The following is a 27,251-nucleotide window of genomic DNA, read 5'->3' on the forward strand; positions in this document are numbered from 1 at the left end:
TTTTCAAAAGTGCAAAGAATTTCAAAACTCTCCCTGAAGTCAGCAGGCATCACCAAGTGACTAGAAGTAGTAATAATGGTATGTATTCACCAAAGCAATACAAAACAAGGATAAAAGACAGATCAGAAAAATAAAAAAAAAAAAAAAGAGCTATCTTTGCCAGTCTTAGTGTGTCTCATTTAACAAATGCTGAAACTATCTACTTGTAATGGTGATATACAGTAGCTGTGACAGATAAGTACATCACTAAAGAAAGAAAAAGTTAACCTGCTGGCTAGGTACTTCTCAGGTTGTTTCTTACATCTCTGTGTCACTTTGTGTCTTACTCAAAACTAACGATGTTTTTCACAGTCCAATCCTGGTTGTTTAGCTCTCCATCTCAATAGAAGCCTTTTACTGAATGATGTAAATCTGCTCTGATGGATGTTACTGACTCCCTGTACTACCAGGCAGTCTGAGCAGTATGCTAAGAGGTGCAGGATCAGCCAAGCGAAGGGCTCTTCCCACACAAACCAGTACCTCTACATCGAAACTGCAGCTGAAGCTGCAGAAAAGCAGGAGAAATATTTAGGTGATTTCACCCAGTAATAGCAAGGCCTCAAGAGCATCAGGAGTGAAAGCTGGGCTTATATGGTCTCCTTTGGAGCTGTAAAACTAGCAGAGTTGACTTGGAGCTCAGGCAAGCTCTGACATACCCTGTCTCCTGTTGAGGTGATCATAGCAAAGACTATTACACAACTGTATGGGCATGTGGCCTTCCCTTCCTTTCAAAACAAACAGATCCTTTTGAAACTTGATTATAGAGGATGAAGCCTTTAAGGCACTTGGCACAGACCTACAGAACTTACAAATACGTAGGCTCTAAGGAAACATGAGTATTTAAAATTCCCTTTAAAAAAATCAGTTTGGTTATTTTTCCAGCAGTGACATAGAAAATATTCAATAAACATGAATCCAACTGTCTAGTAAGATATAAATGACAAGAGTTATACAAGAGACTGTAGACTTCCATCAGACTTCAGCTCCTGAAAACTGCAGCTCTGCTCTAGCTCCATTTAAAACTGTTACACATTTCCAATGCATCGTTTTCCTTGAGTGATGAGCTTACACCTAAAAATAAATGCCATATCATATAAAACTAAATACTTGGTTCTTTGAGGTCTCAAATACTGCGTTCCTGTGACCCTCTTGGACTTTCTATTGCTACTGGTCTTACACCAAAGTGTACATTAGCAGTAACTTAAGAGAACTAAAAGATGAGAACTAATAGACGTATTTACAATACGGTGTTCCTTAGAAGTGACATCACTAAAGAAAACAAACTGTAATTTTGTATATCAGTTCCACTCACTTTAAACTCCTGCTGCTTGGCCATCATCACTGGCATGTGTCTAACAAGGAGAGGATGTTTCTCCTTTTTGATTTGATTCCCATCATCTTCTACACAGAACCAACCTAACAGGTTATCCTCCGCTGTAATGGAAAGAACAAACAACAAACATCCCACAACACTTTCACTGAATAACCGCTTACATCTTTCTACAGAAATGGAAAATAATTATCTTACGATTGGTTAGTAATAATATAGTAATAATAATAGTAATAATCATGTCATAGATACTTTTGTTGGAATAAATAACAAAACTACGAGCAGAAATTCAATACAGTAGATTACATAACTATTGTTAATGCCAAAAAAGCAACAATTTATACTAGCAAAGTGTTAATGATCTTGTCAGTAGTTTTTTAAAAGAGGTAATGGTACATCTGCCTCCTCCTCTTTAGAATCCTTAAATGATATCAAATCTTTCATCAGAACTATCAAATCTTTCATCTGCAAATACAACCACTTCTCTGCGAGCTAAGTAACATCGCTACCACCTGCTATTTATCATCATTACAAGAATCCACCTCCTGCAATGATAGAGATGTCCAACTTCCCTTCATTTTTGTTGTTTTATCTGTCTCCCGTGAGGCACCATAAAAACATCCTATTTTGAGAAAGCGCTGGCAAAAGTTGCCTTCTGTTTTGCATATCCTCAATGTTTCAACTTAAGCATTCTACATCCCAGGTGACTGTTGAAACTTAGGCACTCTGAGGAAACACAGGAAACTAATAACATCACAGGACAGCACGTTCTTTATTGCTCCCACTTAGATCAGACTTGTTCATCTATAATTTCTCTAGTGAAGACTAAAAAGTTATATTAAATAAACTGACTCTGGTCCCAAAGACAAAAACTTGTTTCATGTATCCAACTAAAGAAATATTTTATTAAAATGTCATGAATGTTTATTTCATGCTCAGGAAGCTAAACAAATGAACCCAACAGCTTTACTATCATTTCCTAGCTAAAATTTCTTGAGCTACAACTGAGAAATTTGAACCTCAAAGGCATATGGCTGACAAGTTTGTAATATCTGAAAAGATAGGTATACAATGGAGTAACTTCATCACCTGCCTGTCATTTAATGTAATTTAATTCATTTTTATTTAGGTGCATCAGATAGAAATTATCACAGATCATACAGATCATCAATACTTTGTAATATTACACAATCACTATTACCTACTGTACTGCAATTTGAACACCTGTAGATAGAATTTTGTAAAAAAAAAAATCATTTTCTATGAAAAAGATATTACACTGTACATTTTATACATCGTATCTTAACCTGACAGGAAGTGTAAGGTGTAAGAAACTAAGAATTACCAAGGGCTAGTTTAGCCATTTGCAAATTATTGATCCAAGACTGTTTGATGGCAGGAGTAAATGTATTGAATACAGCTGTAAAGAATGTAGGTCGCCCAGACCTGCAAGACAAAAACCAAAATAAAATAAATGAAAAACACACAAAAAACACACGCCATTCTAAATGTACTAAGAACAAGATTCAGATAAGGCTAGAAAGGTTGAGCAGGACAAAATTCTGTTATCTTCCAACACTAAGACAAAGGACGCAGCTCCGATAGAAACTTGCAGACTGTGATAAGTCACATGTCCCTGTTCTCATGCTTTACATGAAAAGGTAACAACCCCCCTTGGTGGATTAATATAATAGTGGCTATTCCCTGACAAGTGCCATTGCCGCAGTTCCTCTCTTATCTTGCATCAGGAACTTAAGGTTGAGGAACAGGAGAAAAACTACAGTGCTGTTCTGGAACATGGAAGTTGCCAATGCTTTGGCATAAGAGTACAATTCAGAGGCTAACTGTAGAGAAGGAGGAGCAGGAAGACCTAAAGATTCCCAAATCCTCCCTGATACATCTCTACCTAACACACAAAGCCATTTAGAAAATTTCACAATCAAGAATTACGACTGACTTATCCTGTTTTCCTGGAAGCTGCAGCTGAATTCTACAGCGATCTGCTGCTCTGATTTCATCTTCCTTTTTCAGGATCAATTTTTGTAAACCTGAGGACCAGTCATGTGCTACCGATTGGTTTAAGTTCTGAAAAATTAAAAGAAAAAAAAGCAAAGGATCAACATCCATCTACGGACCAATTTTCAATGAGCTAATTAAGGTGACCTTTATGTACAAATAGTTCCCGGTATCTGGCTCTCATTTAGTTCTCATTTTAATCATGGGTAATTTAGACAGATTTGTAAACACACTTCAAAAATATCTGTAAAGATCATTAACATATATTATCTGACGATTTACTTGCACGCTATTCAGATTTTGATGATACATATATAACACTCCCAAGGATTTGTCAAACTATGAAATGCAAATTTGCATCAATTGCACGCACAGTCCATTTACTTCATTTCAATGAACAGGTACCGAGAATCTATAAATTCTAAAGAAAATCTCAAGGAAATCTCTATAAATCATATGGTCAATGCTTTTGTTCAAATCTTTGAGGCAAAAACGTTTATTACGTAGCCACTGTGGAAGCTCTGTGTAGTTGCAACCTGCTTAAGAGTTGCAACCCCCTAAGCATAAGAAGTTATTTATATGCAAGAGCATATGAATTAACAATTGTTAGAATATTATGAAAGCTAAAGTATTTTTCAAAAATAAATAAACTGACCTCGTTGCTCATCTAAATTACTCTATTTTATGCATCTCTATCTGGAAACATCAATTTAATGTTATGTTTTTTAAGTGTAGTTGGCTCTGACTGGCAGCAAAAGTGGAAAGGTTTTGTATATTTTGATTCTATGATTTTAGTGGATGAAGGTCCGATGGTATCTGTTGTACACCTAATTCCAACAATGCAGCTGAAATTCACCTCCATATCCTGGTGAAATTTTGTCCAGACTGCTTCCAAAAATGTCCTTTACAGTACACATTTTCTTCAATTTTTATGTTCTACTTAATGCCCTTGACTCTGAAGGCAGCATATTCCAAGAGAAACTCAGCCTGCACATACACACACATTTACTTACAGTCTATGGTGGCAGTTAGGAATTTTAAAATGTACTCAAGCATACATAGAATATATAAAACGAAAGGCAAAGAAGAAAGCAATTTTTTTTAAAAAATATTATTTTTAGATCTTATGAATGCGGGAATGGAGAATTCATTCTGAAATTCCACATTAGAGTGCTGTATCATCTATTTGCTAGAACAAAGGCTAAATGAAAGGGATGCGAACAACACCAAAGCAAAGTGCTTTCAAAATTCATCAGAACATCCACTAACGTTCTTGTGATTTGCACTTAAGAACAATTTCTCCCTGAAAGCTAGGATTAAGAGCTCAGATGAGCATCAAGAGCTTCCAGTGAACAACCATCCTCCTACTACCTTGTCTAACTGTAAGAATCTAATTTCATAAGATCAAAACATAATTCTGTTTCCATTTAAGCTTATCAGCTACTGAGGAAATGTAGACACTTGTAGTTTCCACCTACACTTAAAAACAATGAAGCAAAACAAGATTAGAAAGACAGCTGTAATCTACTTATAACATTAAACATTTAAAAGCAATTGAATTACTGGAGATAAAAATGATTTCTCTACGGAGAGAACATCTTACTTGGATCCTAAGGAAAAACAAGTGGGCTATTTTACAACAAGAATACATTTTAAAAATAAATGCAGCTTTATTTATTACCTGATAATTTCCTTTCAGGCTGCCTATTAATTGACTAATTTGACCAACTACATTCAAATCATGTAAAAGGTTCTGCAGATCATGGTATAGTTGCCCTGGTCCCATATACAGCTTGTCTAAAATGAACAAGAACATAATGTTATATATAATAAAAAGATGTAATTCTCAGTTAAAGGAGGAAAGCGTGACAAAGATGGTACTATTAACATATATCACTACTTCTTAACACTATGAAAATTGGATTTATCAAAATAGTCTTTGCTCTTTCTAGATCATAAGAACAACTAATGCATCAATATGCAGATAGGGTCTTCATTACATCTGAAAATCAGTTTTATTTATATGTACACCATAGCCATTTCACTTTGTTGCTCCAGGTGCTTTCAGTGTTCCTACAGACAGATAATTATGAAATGCATCACAGGAAACAGTAGCAGTTTGTATTATTGTATACTAGCTTTGCACATACAGGTGTTATACATACCCATTTCCTTTTAGTTCACCTTACATTGCCTTTTTCATTTTTTTCATCTATTGTGAAGGACAGCATCACCTGTAGCTTTAATAGGAATGCACTACAACTATTGACTAATAGCAAAGATTCACTGAGCCTCAAATCTCTACATAATTGAATTTTTGCTTAACACCAACCAGCAGGCTTGCTGTCACGTGACAACTCAAACATCCCTTGTGAAGGTTGCTTCTCATCACATGACAAAGCCAAAAACTTTATTTGTAGCCTTTACTAAGGTGGCTTAAAACTCCAAATTTGTTTTATCTTGAAAGCAAAACAATTCGGATTGTATACCTACATCCTAACTCTAACCACGAACCTAACTCACAAACCTATAATTTCACTGAACCACGTGAAATTTGACTGCAATCAGCCAAGTGGAAAAAGGATCTAGACTGAGGACAGCACCAAGTTTTAGCAGCAGCACAAATATCTTGCCCAAGCCATTAATAAGCACATATGTTTACAAAGAAACACTAACTCAGAAAAATATTCTAATAGGATAAACTGCCTACTTTAATGTGCAAAATTTTCAAAGCCCTGCTAGCACCTTGGCTCCCAGACATGATGCTAGCAGGATGGCTATACAGTTCTTGCAGAAACAACGCCCTCCCTCCCCCAAGCCCCACACTCTGACTCACACAGAGTCAGCATGTTTCCCTTTGGAATGACAGGAACCGGGCTGGATTATTTTTCCAGGAAATCCCTGCAGATTATTTATCTCATGCAGTGCAGCATTCAAACTACAACTTCTTTCCCCTTACACTAAGCCACACTCCTGGAAGCTAGTCTGTGGGCAACGAATCATCCTGACCAGGAGGATTTCAATGCTGTGCTGGCAAGAACACGAAGTAAATCTAATTCTAGCTATGTACAGCAAGTCTATATGCCAAACCCCATCAAACAAGGAGAATGCTCTCAAAATGTGGTTTGAATTTTGACTGCTCCTGAGTGGACTCAACGGCTCTTGCAGGTCCCTTTCAACACAGGATATTCTGTGACTCTGCTATTAATGCAAGGACTGCAGCTGATGGAAGACCAGCAGCCTGCATGCTGCTGTTTCCAGGCAGCCATTTCCCTCCAGGTAACTCCAAAGTATGCTGCAGCAGCACAGTAGGCCCTGGCCTGCAGGCTGGCAGTGGCACAGGGATGGCCACATTGTGCCACCGGTGGCGGGCCAGGCAGCTGGGTGTCAGCACTGTGTGTGCCTGGGACCAGCATGGAATAAAAACCCAACCAGGAGCCCAACAAAATGCAACAAACTAAACACAAAGCTATCATACAGATTAAGGCCATCACAGGACATCTTTTTAATACACTACAGTAAGGCAGGAATCCATCTGAAAATTTGAAGACGGTAAAATCACAAGACCTAAGGGAAATGTTACAGGTTACCTAATTTACGAATTCTCCACTTTACTGCGGGAAAATGCAACATAAACTGGAGATATTACACTTGCCCAGAAAACTGAAAATTATTCTCTTGCTTTTAGATGTTCTGGTAAATTGAACCAATGAAAGGATTTCCGAGTATTGCCCTTGAGCACTGAGCGGGGAACAACTGCACTTACACTATTTACCCAAGCAGAGAATAGATGCAACTTTCATCCACCCTCCTTTGCCTGTTCTGAATGTTAATTAAAAGTACAATGGAGCCTTTCTTATCCTCACAAACAAATCAGTCTTTAGGAAAAGATCATTACATTTACTGTATAGAATGAAGGAAAGAAATCCAAAGTAGACAGATCTAACAGGAAGAGCTTTTAGATGCTGCTGAGAAAATTTTGTTTAAAACAAAATTTTAGCACTTCTTCTTCAATTGTAGACCATGAAATTTCATTTTCACTTTCTCCAATCCAAGTACTTGAAAAAAACAATATCTAAAAGTCTCTCCTTGAATCTCTCTTCTTCTGCTAGCTTAACATTTTTACTAACTAATCTCTACAATAATTATCATTTATCAAGCATGAGAATTTCTAGTTCATGGACTCATCAAATTGTTGATTTCAATTGGGCAACTTTTAAAGAAAAGGATCATTCAATGTTATAAGTCTGGTAAAATCTGGCTGAAAGCTATAATATATTGTAAAGAACACAAATGAAATAACTTTTGCTACAATTTTCTGTAACAGAAAGATAGCTTTTACAGAACAAAATTTATTCCGATTCTAAGTAACTGGCAGTTAGTTGAGTAGTTGAGTTTTTGCAAGTAGCCTGCTCACCTACGTGTCATTTATAAATTCCACAGTTAAACAAACCAAACTGCTGCACTGAAAAACACAGCACAAATATTTCCAAAATTTATACTCATGGGTCTGACCAACAGAAAACTTAAAGCCACAATGTTGTGAAAAGCTGAAAAGTTGTGATAATTCCCTTCTATAAGATGGATACTTTCACTCGAGTGAATTTCAGCTATATTACTGACAGGATGAGAGAGCTGTAGCCCTTCAGTATGGAAAAGAGAAAGCTCTGTGGGGGCCTTATAGCAGCCTTCCAGTACCTGAAGGGGGCCTACAGGAAAGCAGGTCACAGACTGGACACTATCCAGCAACATATAATAGCAAGCATTCAGGCAGCAAGACTTCGTGCTGGAGTCTTCAACTGTAGCCATAAAGCAAGCTTTAACTGCTTATACCAATGGATTTTCCTTGTGTTGCCATCACACCAGAAAACAGATTTTCTCTACAACCCTCTTCCTGCAGCTCCAAATGCTTTTATAAATATTCTAGTCTCAGCCTTCAGAATAAGGGATAAATCTTGAACTTCATTCACTAATTGTCACCTGAGTTTATTCTGTCTGCATCACACATATTTTCTAATATTTTAATAAATAAAGATAAAAAGGAAGCAAAGAGAGTGTCAAAGCAAATAAAATAACTTGGCAAATGAAAAACTGAAGTCATTTTAGGCTCATTCATTAAAGGGCAAGTTCTCAGTACAGAGAAGACAGCCAAAAAACAAACCAGTGAATAAAGAGAGCCTGTTTCCATTCTTTGATATTCCAAGACGACACATTAAAATGAAATTTTAATGGTCAGCCACAGCAGATACCAGCAGCCATGGCTATCATCGTTCTTTCCTGGAGGTCCTTAGCAGGCAGAAAATGAGGCAGAAAAATAACTGAGATCATAACACTACTCATTGGAAGAGAATTCTCTCTTCCCTGCTTGATTCGTGTCTGGATTCACCGCTTTGTCACAATTCACCGCTTGATTCGTGTCTGGATAATGAATTAAAAGTTACTGCAACTTCACCACTGAATCAGGTCCTGAAAGGGCTTCTCATAACATCTTTTAAAACAGAATTAGCTTGCAGGATCCTTGGTGGCTAACAATGCAATAATTATCCATCGATTTAGCTGAGAACTGTCTGATGGAGGATTTTTCCCGGGTGAAGTAGGTGGTGGTAGCTTGGTGAAGGGTGGCGGACAATGCAGTCTGCTCATCAGATGCATTTCTCAGTGCAGAGCCTAAGTTTTGCCCGCTAAAAATGTTCCCTGACCACTACCTTGCTGGTTAACTTGGATGGGTGTTCTCTCTTTCTCCACAGAAAGCACTGATAAACTCTTGGCTTCATTCCAAGGCAGATGACACGGTAGATTTTTTTTGTACTTTGAAAAGTTTTAGAAATGATGAAGTCACTTCCTTCCCATTTCTAAGCCACTCCTGCTGTCAAGCTCCAAAACAATTTTATTTTCCAGTGGAGGAAAAAAAAAACACAGGAATTCAGGGACAGTTCTTCCCATCTCCACACATCCTACATGCTGCAGAGAATGGTGTGCTTGGGCAGAAGGAAAATGCCATGTGCTGTAACCAATAACCATGTACATCGCTTAGGAGGCAAAGTTTTTGCATTCCGCCTACAGATCAAGGGTAAAATCTTGGCCACATGCAAGTTAGCAGGAATTTTTTCATCAAATCCTTTGTTGCTAAGATATTACCAGAAGAATTCGTGCCTCCCTACAACAGGCAAGTTTAGTGCCAACAACCAAAAATTCACACAAAATGCCTAACCCCTTACTCAGCATGATCTTTAGAAGTATTCAAGACAGATCCATGAAAGAAAAAGCTACCAATTACTTTAAAGGGAAGAAAGAAAGCTGCTAAGTTAAAATGTTGATCTTTAGTTGAGTTTATGTGAGTATAATACTAAAATGTCTACCTACTCATTTCCCAGCCCTACGCTCCAGACCATCATGTTAAATTCACCAGCTTAGCCCGATTTGAAGTAATTATAATTGAAGCAGAAGCAATTTTAGACCACTGACATCAATCCATTTATAAAGCCTGCAGGAAACTCCCTGGGTGTGGTTATAGTCTGCTTAACTTGGCTCAGGTAAAATTAGTATTTGTGCATAAATATATATAGAGAAAAAATGCCTTGGATGTGGTCAGAGCGGGGAATGATTCCTTACCATCTTCATTTAGAGGAGCTCTGTCATACTCTGGGACAAACACCAACCAGGACCTGAACTAAAGACTCTCTGCATTGGTGTTTTTCCCCTTCCTAGCAGCCGACCTTCCTGTGACCACCACCAGCTGACCCCACTCTGCTCTGCTAGGGAGCACAGCCAGCAGCTGCAGCTCTCACTGCACGGCCAGCACAGCAGCAGCTGCTTTAACGGGCGCTGGCAGAGCACCACTCCCTTGGGATTGCCGTCTATCCGGCTCCTCACGATTTTAAATTCTCATGGGTCCTACAGGCACACTGGGTATTGTAATCATTAACTGAACATGCCCTGATCTTGATCTCAAAGAATTACCATGCGACCAGTTTATTTACTGTGATAATTTGTTACTCGTACACATTTTCTACAAGCTTCTGCTGTGTTCTGTTTCTCAACTGTGAGCTACTAATGTATGATAGACTTCTGCTGCTAAAGGGAAAAAAAAGTGTTGCCATGCCTAGAGTAGATGCAGACACCTATAAATTGAACATCTGTTACTAGATTAGCATGTATAATGTCTCAGGTGGTCCCTTCCAATTCAAAACTTCTATTTAATTCCTGATTAGGAGGATTTTTTGAAGTAATATTACATAAATCCAAATGGCAAGTATGTACAACAGAAGCCTCATCCAGTACTACTCTCAATAGTGCAAGTACTCTTGCAAGTATTTCTGTATTACGTGTCATATTAAAGCAGAAGGTGGCTAACAAATACCCTCCTGGGTATCTCATTTACTGCAAAGTCACTAATCTTGACAAGATCTGCTTTGAGCTTAGTTATAGTAATGACCTTTTCCCCTGCAAAAAATGGTTCAAAATGGTTCAAAAACCATCAATATAAATTGCTTTGAAAACAACATATTGATATGAACTGAGAACCACGTATCAGAGAAGTTCAAGGTCCTCAGAAAGACTACTTTGACTGAGAGATGCAGAGCCTTGAAGTCAGGCAATGCGTAACTGTAAATGAAAGTTCATGAATGTGGGGATAGAACAAGGGGAAATGGTTTCAAGCTTAAAGAGAGTAGATTTAAACTAGATATAAGGAAAAAAATATTTTACAATGAGGGTGGTGAGGCACTGGAACAGGTTGCCCAGAGATGTGATGGATGCCCTGTTCCTGGCGACTTTCAAGGAGAGGCTGGACCAGGCCCCGGGCAACCTGATCTAGCTGTGGTGTCCCTGTTCATTGCAGGGGATTTGGACTAGATGGCCTTCAGAGGTTCCTTCCAACTCTAAGGATTCTATGATTCACATGTAAAAGCCTTAACCAAAACTGAGAAAGGCGACTTTCCTGACTAAAGCTGCAGCATAACTGAGGGGCAACACAAAGTTAATGGCATGCTTGAAGAACATGCCAGATTTGAAGACTACACTGAAAGGCTGATAGATCCCAAATTTGACTTGCCATTTGTGATGTGGTCTTTGAGGCTGAGCACACTTACATTGCTTCCTCCCACTGAGCCATCTGTGCGTAGCCAAGCAACATACTGAAACATCAAGAGCTACGAAGGAAAGAAATTTGGAAAAGATTCAATCCTCATTTTGAGCATAAACATCATCCAGGATCTGAGAAGTTATGTATGTAGGAGGTAACTTGAAAAGCTGCTGCTGAGGAAGGCATAACGCATTGCTACTTGAACAGAATCACGCACTCTGAACAAATAATTAAAAAACAAGTCCCTTCCACAACATTTGAGTCTACATTTTAACCTAATATATTTGTACAGCGGGTTTGAAAGGAAGTCATCATGATATCAGATGAGTTCTTGATTATTTCATAATAAACTGGAAAGATGTCATGAGACAGTTTAGCCTAAATGCATTAAAAATGATGATGTGGCAGTAGTATATTTAAAACTATTTCAATGCAAGCAGAACTGCTCCCATTGCTTTGTTTTAGATGTGAGATTATCCTGCAAGTTTTTCAGTGATTTTCCTTAAAGGAGCAACAGACAGAGAGCATCTCACTGCTCAGTTCATAATGTGCACTCTTCAGGAAGGATGAGGTCAGAGCCAGAGGCAGCCTTACACCTTAAGGAAAATAGTTTCCAGTTCTCCAAAGATCTTGAGAAGGAAGAACAGAAAGCACTAACAAGGTCCAAGATTCAATTACTGCAATTCAGGAATTCTTCCTATACACTTGGTATAGGATCCTGTATCTTCAGATACACTGGAATGCAAAATACAGAGGACAAACTCCTTCTAGCTGCTCTTGGTAACAGATTAAGAAAAATATTCTCCCTGGAGAGAATATTCCACTAGATGGTCTAGTGGAATTAATTTTATTGATGCAAATAGAAAAGATTATTTACATGATATTTTGAAACACAAGCCACCTATCTCAGCAACTGATCAACTCAGCTGGCAAAAAGATTATGAATATCGGGAATGCTGGGGATATTGTAATTTATTTAACAATTGATACCAATGCTCATTGCTAAATACTACATCCTGTCTCTTTGGAAAAAAACAAAAACAAAAGCAAACCTTTGTAACAAAACATCTCACTTTCACGGGAAGGTGGATGGTGAAAACTGCCCTGCTGTACCCAACAGCAGCGGTAGGCAATGGAAGTGTCTCCTTAGACCTTCCAAGTCCTTCTGTCTGAAAATTCTTTACAAATCTTACAGCCAATGACAAAGCAGATGAGATTTTATTTTTAGATGCTGAACAAGCTTCCTGCACACGCAGTTATAAGCCGAGCGCTTGACAGCTCCTCCCACAACATCACTCCTATTTGTGTCTTTCGCCTTGCTTACACACGCTGGTCCTGTTTCCATAGGCACCTCAGGAAAGCACGCGTGCAGGTTTTGTTTTCTGGTTTTCTTTTACAACACTGTTTCAATAGCGAACTGAAATTCCAGGAAAGTACCAAAAAAGTAGTCTTGGGAACCCAAAAATCCCAGCTCCGGGGAGGGAATCTGAAGACAAACAAGCCCACAGATGAATGAAAAAAGAAAAGCAGACTTCCTTCCTTAACCCCTTTTGTTCTTTTATGCCAAATGAAACTCATGTTGCATGCCCCTGAAAAGTATGAGCTGCTGTAGTTCAAACCTAGTTCACTTTTGGTTTCATAAAACTCTCAGATCCAAACTCCATAAATATTTACAAGGTTGTGCTGGTCTCTAGGTTTGGAAACTGAAGCAAATGGGAAACGAGGAACAATATTAGAAAACAAAAGCTTAGTTGGCAGCCATCAATGAAAAGGTGAGCAGCTGTATTCACATGTAACCTTGCAGCATGACCCTAAACTAGGTTTATCAACGTTATTAACAACCTAGTACAAGAAGAAGCGGTACATACCCACACTATTAAGTGACAAGCAACAAAATCCTGAGATCAGTAGAACATAAACTATTAAATTCACACTTGGGGTAAGCAAGCCTAATTACCAATGCAGTCAGGACATATCATCATCATTATCCAACATCAAAAGCATTATCATAAACACGAAGAGACATTATTGAGCCTAACCTCTGCAAGGGAATAAATTCTAATCATACTTTAGTCATGTAAGCATCTACAAGCAATTTCTAGGAACTTAATTATTGAATCCAATAATCTGAGCTTATAAAACTCTTTAATGTATTTATTCTCATTGCCATGCAAGACAGGAGTTTTTCAGGCTTCTAATCACAGATAAAGAACTGAGTCCCAAAAGCCACCAATCAAACATAAAACAGATCTGGGAAACAAATCTCCCAAGTCTTAACTCTGACAAGTCTTTTTAACATGCTTTGCCTTCCTGACAGCTCTTAAGTGGTAATTACATGAATGCTGAGACCTGCCTCAATATTGTGTCAGATCTGAGCACCAAAGAAACAGGTTGCACAAAAATTACCAAACCACAAAACTGCTTATTCATACAGCTTGAGTACAATATTAGCGCAGATAATATCAACAGCTTGCAACTGCAAATATTGTGCAAGGTATCAAATGCAAGCAATTTATAGTGCTCTACCATTCACAAGTAACATTATGCAAGAACACCAAGCAAAACTTTTTAAGAGGGTGAGAAGTAGCTCATAAATTGTGAGCATGGCTTAGGGATTATATTAAACGCCAGATAATCCTGACAGTGCAGGGAATTGCAGAGGTAAAGCACGATAAATATTTTTTCCTGGTGACAGAAACAGCTATGCCAGGAGGGAGGAAAACAAGAGATCTGATGCAATGACAGGCACAGAGTATGCAGGCAGTTGCTCTGTGGTACGCCAGCAGGACAGCTGTGTTTTCCTGGGCTGCGTCCTGATTGCAGTTACAGGTCAGAGCTCCTCCAGTTCCTGGCTCTGTTCCCATGAGGATGGAACATCCTGGAAACAAAGGGACTGTGGAATGAAAGAAAAGAGGCACCACAGTTCTTTCTCACCCCTTCCTTTTGCAGAGTCCCAAAGGGGCCAACAGAGGGTGGAAAGGACCTGGAAACCTCTGCACCACAAAAAAAGCAGCCGTAAGCAGCCTCTATGGTGCAACTGCATGGATATAAAGGGTGAGAAAGGAACTAGATGCGAGAAGATGAACACCGACATAAACAGGCAGAGAAAGTGCGCATCTGAACATGCTCACACAAAGAAAGTACTGCAGCGATTCTGAGAAAGGTCTGCAAGTCACCAAGCTGCCTGAGGTTTCCACTGCAGTTCAGACTAGATTATCTGTAACTCGTGGGGAAATCGCGCCATGAGGAGCTTTACCTCCCTCTTCCATACTCCCTTGAACACAGCTACATTTCCGCTCATTTCACTGCTTTGTGTCAGGATGTGAATGAGACCTCTGGCAAGCCAAGAAAGGGATGCTAAGAACTAAATGTGAAGCTCGATGAAAATCATTTGAAAAGCAAAGAGTCTCTTCCTAAGAAGGTGAGACAAAAATGCAACATCTGATTTATCCTATGCATAATTCACCACTTGAAAACTTATCTGCCCAACCAGTGAACTATTTCATGTCACCAGTTTGCTGTGTTTGGAGTGAGATTTATTTAAAATCTCTGGCCTTTTGTTCACATATATCATTGACAGTTTACATTTACGAACCTGTTACATCTGCTTTAGCATACAGGCTAACTTTGAAACAAAGATTTACATTGTTAGTCTACATATATGTCACAGAGAAAGTTGGTTCAACTAGCAATTCATGCCATTATCATCAATTTAAATCCTTATCACCAATGCTAGAGTTGATACATCATTTAATACTTAAGTCTTGCTTACTCCAGACATTCTATTACAATCATCCATCCTTAAAGTGATGACAAAACTTACTATTTCCTCCCTATTATTTTCCTTCCTTAATTCTACAATTCTTATTAGAATTAGAACCAGCAAAAATCAGCTTCAGTGGCAAATGCTGACAGCAGCACTTTTTCTGCCCTTCCTTTGAGTGAGACACTGACAGCATAAGCACACACTGTGGCCCATCAGACACCCTACCTGTTTCCCCGGTAACACTCTGAGAACTACAAGAACTGACTGCATAAAGCAGAAGGAAACTCAGAAGTATCACGTCTGCACGTCAGTGTTGTGTTACTACTACGCTTGACAACAAACAAAAACAACAGAGATCTAAACCACAAGCAAGTGGGAACAGAGTACACAGTTATCCTTCTAAGCCTGATCAGGAAAGCAGAGAAGTTATAGTTTAACAGAGCTGAGGTCTGATTTTTATTATGAACTACAAACCTGTGAAACAAAAAATAACATTAAAATTCTGTCATAAATAAAAATGTGCTAATTTTTTTTTTAACTTTACTGTCATCTCCTACACTCATCATTGCATGATATATGCTGTACAGATGGGTCTTGCTCATTTTCTCTTTCATTTTTTAATTAAATACTTCTTTCCTTATGTAATAGCCTATGCTATACAAGTTACAAATTTGCCTTTGACTATATTTTTTATAGCTTTTGGAAATAACTATTTAGGACTAGATTAAAAAATAAATTGTATTCACCGTTCTTTCACCCATTCTCTTTTTCATCACAAGAACACCGGTCACATTTAATTTACTTGCTACCCTCCTTCCACAAACTCAATCAGCTTGTCCTTTTTGACTGAACGAATATCATTCAGTAGGACACAACTCTGCAGTAAGCTTCTTCCTCAAAAGCCAACAGAACAGAAAATCGCTAATAAACAACAAGACAAGGAAATGGTCTACAGGTAAGTTCCTTCAGCTACTGCAGATCATTCAGGATGCAAAAAAGACGTCAGAACAAATGTGGTGACTACTTTGGAAACATAGCATCATTAAGGTTGGAAAAGACTGCTAAGATCATCTAGCTCAACTGCTGACCCATCCCCACCATGTCCACTAAACCATGTCCCTTGGTGCCACACCTACCCTCTTCCTGAACACCTCCAGGGACAGTGACTCCACCACTTCCCTGGGCAGCCTGTTCCAATGCCTCACCACTTTTTATGAGAAGAGATTTTTTCCTAATATCTAACCTGAATACTTAAGATGCTTAGATAATCTAAAATAACTACAACAGAAAATTCAGGTTAGCAATAGCTAGTTCTTCAACAGCCATGGATTACTCTTCGATTCTTCCATGAGATAGCACGATTATCCACAGTACTGATTCAGCTGTGGGTGGTTTTATGTGAACTGTAGTCTCCACTAGATCTCTTCCAGACAGATTACATCTCTGAAGTTCTTTGACTGTTTTGAGCTCACAGCACAGCAGTTTTAATTGGTGAGGAAACCAAGGTACAGAACAGCAAGTTTCAGCCATGAATGAAAAGCTAAATCCATGACATAGCAAATAATAAAATTCAGGATCCCTTAAAATTTAGGAGCTTTTAAAACGCTCATTCCCCCAAAACCATAATAAGCAGGTTACCTATAACCATCTTGGACAAAAGAAAAAAGATAAAAGGGAAACCAAAGCAAATCAAACTAATAGTCTAGATGTGAACGTTGAATCCATCACTTTCGGTAGTTTAGACAAAGGTGGTGCAAACAATGCATGTATCAACAAAATTGTCTGGAAGAATGGAATTCACTAATTGACATTAAGTATTGAAGGTGTGTATTTCAGTGTCTCTTCTTTTGAGCTTTTCAACCATTTATTACCTCAGTTTATCCCCATATTACACAATCCTTTTGCCAAGCTCCTTTTGGGTCCTGAATCACAGTTCTGATTTCTCACACTTAGCAACTTCACCTAGAGTTATACTATTTATTATATTTTAACAATAAAAATAAATCAAATGTTCTCACAATCACCTAAAACACGTGTCAAATACCAATTACTGAAATACGTTACACAATTCTTCTAGTAAAGTAAATCAAAATGAAGAACACATAACTTCCTGTTCATGATGACAATGTTCCTTTTTTCCTATATTAATTCAACTTTTCAGCACTATGAATGGGTCTCAGCTTCTTCACATGAACCAACACTATTAAAGGGATTGGAAAGCAGGTTAGCAATAGCCTAGCTGAAACCATATGTCATTTTACTAGGGAAGAACTTTATCTTGCAACCTTCTCCAAATGGTTCAGCTGATGAAAATTAACACAACAGATCTCTTAGGCACACAAAGTTAAGGTAAGGATTCTGCTTGGGATGCCAGAGGCTCATCCTCACAGACTTTCAACTAAGACAAACTGCAATACAGGGAACAAGACTCTGCCTAATCTGCTCAAAGAAAAAAGATTCCATAAGCATGCTGTTTTTTCTGTTTTTAAGAAAAAAAATAGTGAAATGTTTTGTGCTTTAAATATTGTTACAGGAAGCAAACACAAGTTATAATTTTACTCCACTACAAAACGTATTAAGTTCCATACAAATACAAGAACTCTGCCAAACAGCTGAGACTCCAATCCTTCTCTATGTTCGTAACTAAAAGATTTTCATTTTGGTGCTAGAGGAGAATAACAGGAATAAGGCAAAAGCACATCAAAGACAGAAAGAGCATAACAGATCAAGCTAAGAAAAATTTTTTGCTTTCCTGTCACACACCCTTAGGCCACACAGTATCTTCTGGCAAAATGACAAGAAAGCTTAAAAAGAGATGAACTGAACAACCCCTAAATGGGTTCTCCTCTAGAATTCAGAGGCAAAAAAGAATGTTATGCAAAGCAGAACTGAGTACAAAGATGCAAATGTATCCTTTTGCCACTAAAAAAGATGCTCACACAACCTTTTTTTTCTGCTTAAGTTAGTACTGAAGCATGCCTTTGATATATAGGTACTAATAAATCTTCTCAACCTTTCACTAGTTGCATATTACAACCTACACAATATTAATTAAAATTTGGCTATTACTTTCTCTATAGCACCCACAGTAAAGTCTGCATCTTTATACTACCCTATCCTTTCTTGCAGCATGGTATATAGCTTACGATGCCAACTGCATTTAACCAAGAATAGTGAGACAAACTTAAGGTAGTTGCTTTCTCATACCAAGGATTTTGGTGGAGAAAAACGTGCCAAAATAAGAAAAACTTAATTAAAAACCAGTAATCTTCACCAGCACAAAACCAGAAGCTATCAAGAATCCTTGCTGATCACAGCAGTAACGTGAGAGTCTTAGTCTTACCGGTATTTCACCTGGAGCGCTGCAGATAGAGACGTTCCTTTCTCAGTTCTCCAGAAATGGAAGACGTGATCCCTACTATCTAATGCTTTTACACAGAATCATCACTATTCCGCACCTCTCCAGTTCACATAAACTGGAAATGAGAGCTGAAATCACAGCTCTACAAAAAGATACTACCTCATGGGAAGCCAGGATTTTACCTGAAGCATCCCAAATCGCTACTGACCATTAGATGTTCAGACTGTCTTGATCTTGGATAGATTATAACCACATTCTATGAGGCCACAGCTGTATCTTGGTATACTTCAAAAACGGAAGGAAACATAACTTTATGGTGACTGGGTCATATATTTTCATGCAGAAAATGAATTTTTTGCTCGTAATGCTTTGTCATTTGTGATAAATACAGTATTTTTTATTTGATGATGACATAATCTTTATCACTGTAGCGCTACACTGTCAGTGAAATTTTTGGCTATCTTGATAAGTGCAAATAGGCAACAGGAAACAATTACACAGTCTTAACAGTCCTTTCTCTCTACAAGAAGACTATTTTCTGAGCTTCTTTAATATTTAGCAGCCAAGAAAGCTAGAACTAAGGGGACACTGCTCCAGAATAAATAACACAATTAAGCATCTCTTCAAACTTGTCTACACAGGTCAATTCAGGCAAGTCTGCATCCGGAGTAGCAGCTCGTGCTGACAGCACTACAGACAAATAGCAAAACTACACTCTCCCCCTTTCATGAATGATTTACCTTTGATTTAGTTGGATCATTTGGGATAAATGCCTGATTAAAATTGAGGAAAAATTTATTCATTTCTATAATTAGTATCCTTCATATGCTTTTTAATTATTACCTTTTGATCCTTTCTATTAGAAGACTGAATTGATGCCATGACAAGAGTTTAGTAAGAGAACAGTCAGTTCTGCTTGCTTTTTATCTATTGAACTCATGCCTGAGACAACATGTGATGTGCTAAGTCATTTATATGTGATGTCACCACATACCATGAAATTCAAGCAGGTTCTACAGGATGGTTTGGATAAAGGTTTTTCTTTTTTCCCCTCATCTCCCACTTCCCCATTTGATATTGCTGACTGGGAAAGACTTGGTATATTCAGCTATGAAGTTGCCGCACAAAGTTGCACTAAGAATATTCAACAAACTGTTCCACCTTCATGCTCCTACAAGAGAAACTCTCATTCCAAGTAATACGCTCCCTTATGCCCTTTATTCTTGGTGTCATGCATACAGCAGGTGATAAACAATAATTTAAGAGTTCTCATCTCGTTATTTAAGCAGCCCCTTAATGTTTTAAAGGAGTTCCAAGAATAAAGGCATCCTTGAAAATGAGACACAAGTACCTATAGTAGTGTTCTTTGGCTATTCACAAAGGGAGGAGCAAGAAGGCTCAACATTAACTGTCACTAAAAATAAGGAGGGTATTAAATACTGCAGATGCACCTAAGTCAGTTATAAAACATAACATTTATGTCTCCTTACAACATAACTGTGAGAAGATTCATGAGGCAGTGTGCAATATAAATAAATGCAGTGTGAAAATTGCCCAAGCTAGCATTGAAATCAATCTAAATTACAATCCATTAATAGGGATCACAATCTAGATATATTAGATATGCTTACAAATACAAAATTTGGACAATATATATAAAAATAATTCCTTACATATGAAAGGCAAGCTACTGAGTAAACTTTTGAAATTCATATATCTCTTGAGGGTAGTTGGCAAGCTTATAGAAGGGATTAATGAGCACAGAGTTTTCAAACTTCAGAGCCAGAAGTCCATTCTGGAGAGAGGCAGGGAGGAAGTTACCTATTGGCATGTTGTTTCAAAAACATTCATTACGGTTAACATTAAGTGTTCTTTTTTTTTTTTCCCTGAAGAACTTGATACTGTGTTTGAAGGATACTCTGGACTTCAGAGAAATAACTTCTGCCCTCCAGTAACAATTGTATCCAAACTCTTATTCCACAACAGAGCCGTTTGCCATCTTCACTGAAGAAAAACTCCCTGCTTTAACTATGGAATGAGAACATTTATACAACCAGCTACCCTGGGACAGCATACCACACCAAAGCAAACTTGTTTGCATGGACATACACATTCATGGCTTAAAATTCTAGAGCAGTTTATGCATTCATGCAGAAAACCCTGAAATAGGACAAATACAAGTAATTCATTTTGCAAGGCAAGAGATTGTCTATCACTTTACGGACTCTTTGTTAACAAAGAAAGAGGTTGTATTATTGTCATGTTACAGAACTCTTCATGCACCACATGTTTTGTATTCTATAGTCCACTGCAATCAAAACATAGATTTTCACACAAATTTTATAAGTGTAGAACAGCTGTCACTTACTTGGCTTAGAGTTAACAATAACATTTTCAGCAGAATGCTGGGGTGGAAACCTGCAGTTCTCTCCTTGGCCCTCACTGCTCCCGTACTCTATGACTTCCACTTGTCCCAGTGGTACACTCCATTTTAATAAATACCTCTGGCCAGTTGTCATAGTGCCACTGCTTTCGTAGGAAGTGCTGGAAGATACACAAATTATTGCAATGACAAGTCACTGTGTTTTATAGTATCCTATTTACTAACTTTTAAAATCTGCTGTTTATCAGCCTGAGTCCTGTGCACAAATTTAAACAAATACACACACCAGGATGACTTTTGTGACTAACCTTTGCTGTGAGTGCAAAGATCAGCTGTGCAGGTGCAAATAAACTTATTTACAGGCAGCACAGGACTACTAACAACAGATTCTCTGTTTTTTTACTTCTGTAACAAAACATCAATTACCATCTTTTAAGATCAATGTGCACTTGAACACCTTAATTCAAGTGCTTAGACAACACTGTGGCTCCACCTTTTCCTGATTCTTTTGCCTTTTAGGACAATACGTGCCACAGTGTGAAAAAGTAGTATCTGCTACATTTAGAAAAGTCTGGATGTTGGGACCTTCAAATGACCACCAGGAGGAGGAAGGCCAAGGCAACCTCTCAAAGGCTGCGTAGCTAGCATTTCAGCTGAGCCCTACAGCCCAGATGTTCTTCGCAGACCTTTTGCAACTGCTGTGGTTTCTGAGAGCAATCTACATGTGAGCTGCTGCTAATGGAAGCATGCATCACAATAGGCATTTCAGAGGAAACAGCATGCTTAGGAAGTTCACTTGAAATAGAAATGGTATTAATACTACTTTTTGTTTGTTTCTTTCATTCCTTCATTCACACATTCAATCGCATGTAGCAAACATCTGCTATCAAGTACAAAAGAGAGGCTAAAGGAAACAAAAATGTTGGCTGAGATGGCTAAAATATGCAAGTTAAAAGCTTGGGAGAAATCAGCCTAGTGTATTTACTTGGAACAGTATCTGAAGCCCAAGGTTTAGCTAGTCAGCTACCTACTCACAACACATTCATGCTTTTGTTTCAATGAAGAGGCAAGCTTGAACAGAAAAAAACACAAGTGCCAGAACTTAAATAAATATTTATGAACTCCAGATCTAATTCAAAAGAAAGAAAACACAGCAGGACACGGCTGTCTAGCTGCTAGGGATAGTATCCATCTCTTTCAACTCCTGCTACTTAGGTCTCCAGTTCAAGCCAGTCATCTAGACTACATATGAAGAAGGACCTACACAGGGTCGTGGACTCTATAGAAATCTGTCTTTTGCCAGCTATGGGAAATTAGTCTGGAACCAATGGTCCCCAGGGTCCTGAGATATCTGACTACTTCTGTAAAGACTGACAAAAAGTGGTTAAGAAAATTAAGCTGACTCCACCTGCATGTGTAAAGTTTCTGAAGAAGCCTAAATCTTCAGGAGATTATTTGTAGGCATGCATAAATCAGAGAGTTTGAAAGTCACTGATGCTCCACAAATGAAAAGGTATACTCAATAACGTGCATTTCTTTGGACCAAAAATTCTGGACTGGATACTGGTGTAATATGTGAAATTTGCTAGATTTCCTTTTTATGATACAGGCAAGACTGGAATGTGAGTATGACCTTGGCATACACCATGGTATAGTAACAGTAATAGCTTCGGCCAACTAAAACAGAAAGCATGATGGAAAAATGCTTTCTTCAAAGTACCTCAGCTTTCAACCTTCAGCGTTTGGTCTCAGTGATAAAAACCCTTCCCCAGCTGGAATTTCTTTAGTAAGTTCCAGTTTTTGTTTTGTTTTCTGGCTACATGCATTACCTTTGGTTCTTGTTTTGTTTTAATTTGGAAACTCTGTCAAATTACAGATGTGTGACACTGTGAATTTAAGGAAAAAGAAAAAAAAAATCCTACTGTGGCTTGCCTACACTCCACTAAACACTAATGCACATGAGTGATTAAACAGCACAGAACATTTTTACCTGCGATTTCCACCTGATATTATATCTATCTATATATACATAAAAGCATGAATTTATTCTAGATCTAGGTATGAAAACTAGCTGTCCATTCATTATGAAAACTAACAGAAATCATTAGCCATAGCAAAAGCAAAAAAGCTTTTTCACTGTCATTTTTTCCAGCTTAAGCTCTAATCACCATTTAAAAAACAGGAATGAAGCCTTACCGCACGTTTACTGTTGCGCACATCAGCACATCGTTCAACATGAAAAGTCGTCGCTCTTTGGTTTTGATAATTTCTCCCTTGTCATTGTAAACTGTTTCAACCATATCATCAGTCCGTATGAGGTACCTGTTTCCGCTGCTGAGTAGCTAGATTTTAAAAACGATCAACGTTGCATATTATACATATTATAAAGTACACCTAACATCCAGTGCAAAAAAGATAAAAGAAAATACAATCATTAGCCATACTAATATAAATGCTCACGGGTGAGTTTGCCAAATAAATTAAGCTTTTTTACTGATTTGATTTTTGTTTACAGAAAAATTACAGAAGCAGTAACACATGCCCCTAGAAGTCTGCCCTGCAGGGGTCTGCAGCCTTAATAAGGAACATGCAATTCCCTCTGAAAGTCTTCCATACTGATAAAGGACCCCCAGTGAGAAAAAATCATAGCTTCCACAGATTCTGTTGTTTCCTTCCCTCACCTCTTCTTTCACAGTGCATTTAAATGCTATGCATGGTTCCAGGCATCACGAAGGGACAAGTCCCACAAGAGTGGGTGGAGAGAGTGCTTTTACGTTCTCTGTCTCCACTGGCTCACAGAGTCAGCTAAGGAGTGCAGCTGACATATTTCCACAGACTGCCAAGACAACGACATGCACCAAAGGTGTAAATTGCTCCTGCAGTTTTCAATCAAGTGCTGGGGCTCAACAACATAGGTAAGTATGAACCAACTCCTCACAGGTCAAAGACATCTCTGTAGCAGCCAAGAGAACAAAATGGTCTGTAACTCACCCGCTTCCTATCTATCCACAACCTTTCCTGCTTGTTTCACCCTGTCTGGCATTATTCCAAAGTTGCATAAGCAAACTTAGGTCACAAGGCATATCTCAGTGTCCTCTCGGTACAAAATATAACAATGTATAGTTTAGATCAATTGATAAATGAAAATCTGGGCCACGTCTTAAAGGGCATATTCTATGTCTTTAACTCCTTCAGTCATTTGTACATGATCATTAGAAGCTAATTCAAAAAGCAGGAGCATAAGAACTAGAAAAGAAAGGAAAATCACATCTGCAATACACATAGAACTGAAATACTATTCCAATATGACAATAAACTCAGTCTCTCGTTTTTGATAAATAGGTTAAGACAGCCATATTCTGGTTGACTGCTTTATCTCCTTAAAACTACAGGACTTTTTATGAATCACAAATAAAAACACTCCTTGCACTTGTTTAGCACATCCTCATTACTCCATCCCAGAGTACGTCTGCAGCACAACCATCTGTAACTTCATTAAAGCAATAACTGAAACACTAGTAAAGACAGAAGCAGTTATGGTGCAAATCAGCATATATGTTTTCACAGTACAGATATCTACTAACAAACTCAAAGAAAACTGTTCCTCCCCTCCCACCAAATACCCTCTATAGTTCTTTAAAGGCTTTTCTATTGTATGATCCAAGTGTATGAATGAAACAGACTGCGATGTTCCTTAACACAAGGAAGATAACGAACACATTCCACAGCACACCCTGACCTGCTCCACAATTGGAAGCACTGCTGTATGAGGAACTGGTTCCCTCCTTGTTACAGGAATAACTCCTTGGTTCTATGATAAATTCAAAGCTGAATTTTCTGTTGCAGGAGATCTGCAAGAAAACTTACTATAGAAACAGAAAACTGCATTATGTTCTACATTGCCACAAAACACCTATATTGCTGTTATTTCAGCATCTATCCTCTCTAGCACACAATGGTTAGAACCAGCAAACCCATTTAGTCCTGGAGATGATCCACACCTCATATTTACCACTAGAACCCCACAGTAGTAAGCACCACAGAGAATACCGCAGGTGTCCCTTCAATGTGCATTCTAAAGATTGCTCAAGGTCAGAAACTGATAACATATTAAGTCTTTCACGACACATTTCTAAGACATTTCCTAACCTTGTTCAGGTAGCGTTCATTCATTGCTTTTGCGATTTGTTTTATTTCACAGCGCTGATCTGCATCTCTTTTTCTTTCATTTAACTTCTCTGCTAGTGTCTCAAGCTCTGTAAGAGCCATCTGCAGGGGTAATCTGTCAGGATGTCCTTTATTAGTGTTCTTCAACATATCCTGAGGGGAAACGATAAAACAAACAAACAAAAAAATCAGGCTCAACTTCAAACTCAAGTCCAAAAGACTAGAGGATGTCCTATGGAATTGAATGTTAAGTTAATGCCATATTCTTTAAAGAATAAGACCAATAAACATGTAACGAATATTCAGACAGTGCTTCAGCTATTTTCCGGAATATCTTAATAGTTTTTAAAAGATACTGAATGGAATTGCATACAGCTTATTTACAGAGAGAAAGTACAGAGAAGAAACCTGAAAATAAACGTAAGAACATCAAATGCAAAAATAAGTAAGTAAATAAATAGCACAATTTGCATGTAACGTTCAGTAATTTGAAAATCAGTATTATAATATGTAGGTGTATAAGCAATTATTTAAAATTAAACTTCTCTGATGCTTTCTACTATATCTTTATTACTATAAATTCTATAGTATTCACTACTACAAATGTCTATAATATCTCTACTATAATATCTTTATTACTGTCATTATTCCTCACTAGTACACAGCTTGTTCATCCCAAAGTAGCAGACCATACTTACTCTGTGGAGGTCACAATAGAGCAAATGGCCTCAAGTTGCACCAGGGGAGATTCAGGCTGGACATTAGGAAATACTGTTTTTTCTGAAAGAGTGGTCAGGCGCTGGAAGGGGCTGCCCAGGGAGGTGGTGGGGTCACCATCCCTGGAGCTGTTCAAGGAACGTTGAGATGTTGTGTTGAGGGACATGGTTTAGTGGGGTTATATTGGTGGTAGGTGGATGGTTGGACTGGATGATCTTGTAGGTCTTTTGCAACCTTGGTGATTCTATGATGCTATGATTCTAAAGAATCCTTCCCTTTTGTAGGCATACATTGGAACAACGCTCCTTTCACACAGCACTTAAAAATCACCACATATTCGCTACAACTTCCTGCCACAGTAAACTCCATCTCTTCTTCTACCTTAAAAACTCTTGCCACAGCTACCTGGCTTCATGTTCCCACCACAACTACCTCTGAATCGCACCAGTAATTCCTGGACCTTTGTCCCAAAGCCTGCCCTTTGTGACACCTGTAAAACACAGGGAACTTTTAGCACTCACTGTGTAGACCTGACATGGCCTGGAAGGACTTACAAACACTAAGCTGGTCTGGAACTAGGGAACTGTGAATTCTGTCTTGCATTTTGCTTAAGCAGAAAGTAATACCACACCGCTTCTACTAGTATTTTAAATTGTTACTACCTAACCAATTGCTATGAACAAGTAGCACTTTCCAACTACAGCTTTCATATGAAGGAACTTAAAAGCTACACCTAGCTTAATAAGCCTAGCAGCCTAGAGTATATCAAATTTACCGAGCTTTTCCTGCAGTATACTTACTACCTGTCTGTGCAGTCAGACTAAGAGATCAGTACATTCCGGTGCATTGAAGTTCTCTTCCCTGTTATTTCCTCACACACCAATGGTCACTCCCACTGCAGCACACTCCTCTCCAGCAGAAGATAGCTACCCAGAAAGCTCACAGTCAAGCCACGTGAGAATGCAACGAGAACATTGTTGGTTAAGTCTATTTGGTAAATATTCTTTACCTGCAATAGCAGAATGAACTGCGGGAAGCGCTGGATAGGTTTCATCATTAAACCATACAGCATAATCCGATCAGGGCTTGACTCCTGGCACTGCTGCAATGCAAGAATGTTACACTGTTTACTTCCATAAGCGTATTTCTATCAGGAACAGCATGAAAGGAAAATATTTTTTGAAAGTTCTGCTACATCATTACCATTCATTATAGTGGTACTGCAAAGATTCTCATTTTCATTTTTAAAAATACATTTTTTAAAAATCATTATTAAGATGATGGCATGGTCACTCAGCTGAAATCTCCTCCCTAAAAAACTACAGCTGGGATGGAGCCTCACCAGCAACACAACACAGATGTACACACTGTTACAGCACTTTCATGCTT

General features: G+C 38.2%; 1 protein-coding gene across 6 annotated transcripts in view; it reads right to left on the minus strand.

Annotated features, from left to right (window-relative positions):
* Positions 1-27,251, minus strand: part of ARHGEF10 (Rho guanine nucleotide exchange factor 10) — a 135,217-nt gene that overhangs the window by 36,704 nt on the left and 71,262 nt on the right. For 5 of the 6 annotated variants that reach the window (XM_021392874.1, XM_021392873.1, XM_021392875.1 and 2 more), the window contains 8 exons: positions 26,872-26,964; positions 25,128-25,298; positions 23,175-23,320; positions 20,964-21,139; positions 5,067-5,182; positions 3,327-3,454; positions 2,715-2,815; positions 1,352-1,473 (listed from right to left, as the gene is read on the minus strand). In XM_021392874.1, coding sequence (XP_021248549.1) covers positions 1,352-1,473; positions 2,715-2,815; positions 3,327-3,454; positions 5,067-5,182; positions 20,964-21,139; positions 23,175-23,320; positions 25,128-25,298; positions 26,872-26,964 — 1,053 coding nt within the window. The remainder of the gene's footprint in view (positions 1-1,351; positions 1,474-2,714; positions 2,816-3,326; positions 3,455-5,066; positions 5,183-20,963; positions 21,140-23,174; positions 23,321-25,127; positions 25,299-26,871; positions 26,965-27,251) is intronic. The other variant, XM_021392876.1, reaches the window with a different exon arrangement.

The sequence above is a fragment of the Numida meleagris genome, chromosome 3 (genome assembly GCF_002078875.1).
Source record: "Numida meleagris isolate 19003 breed g44 Domestic line chromosome 3, NumMel1.0, whole genome shotgun sequence".
Lineage (NCBI taxonomy): Eukaryota > Metazoa > Chordata > Aves > Galliformes > Numididae > Numida > Numida meleagris.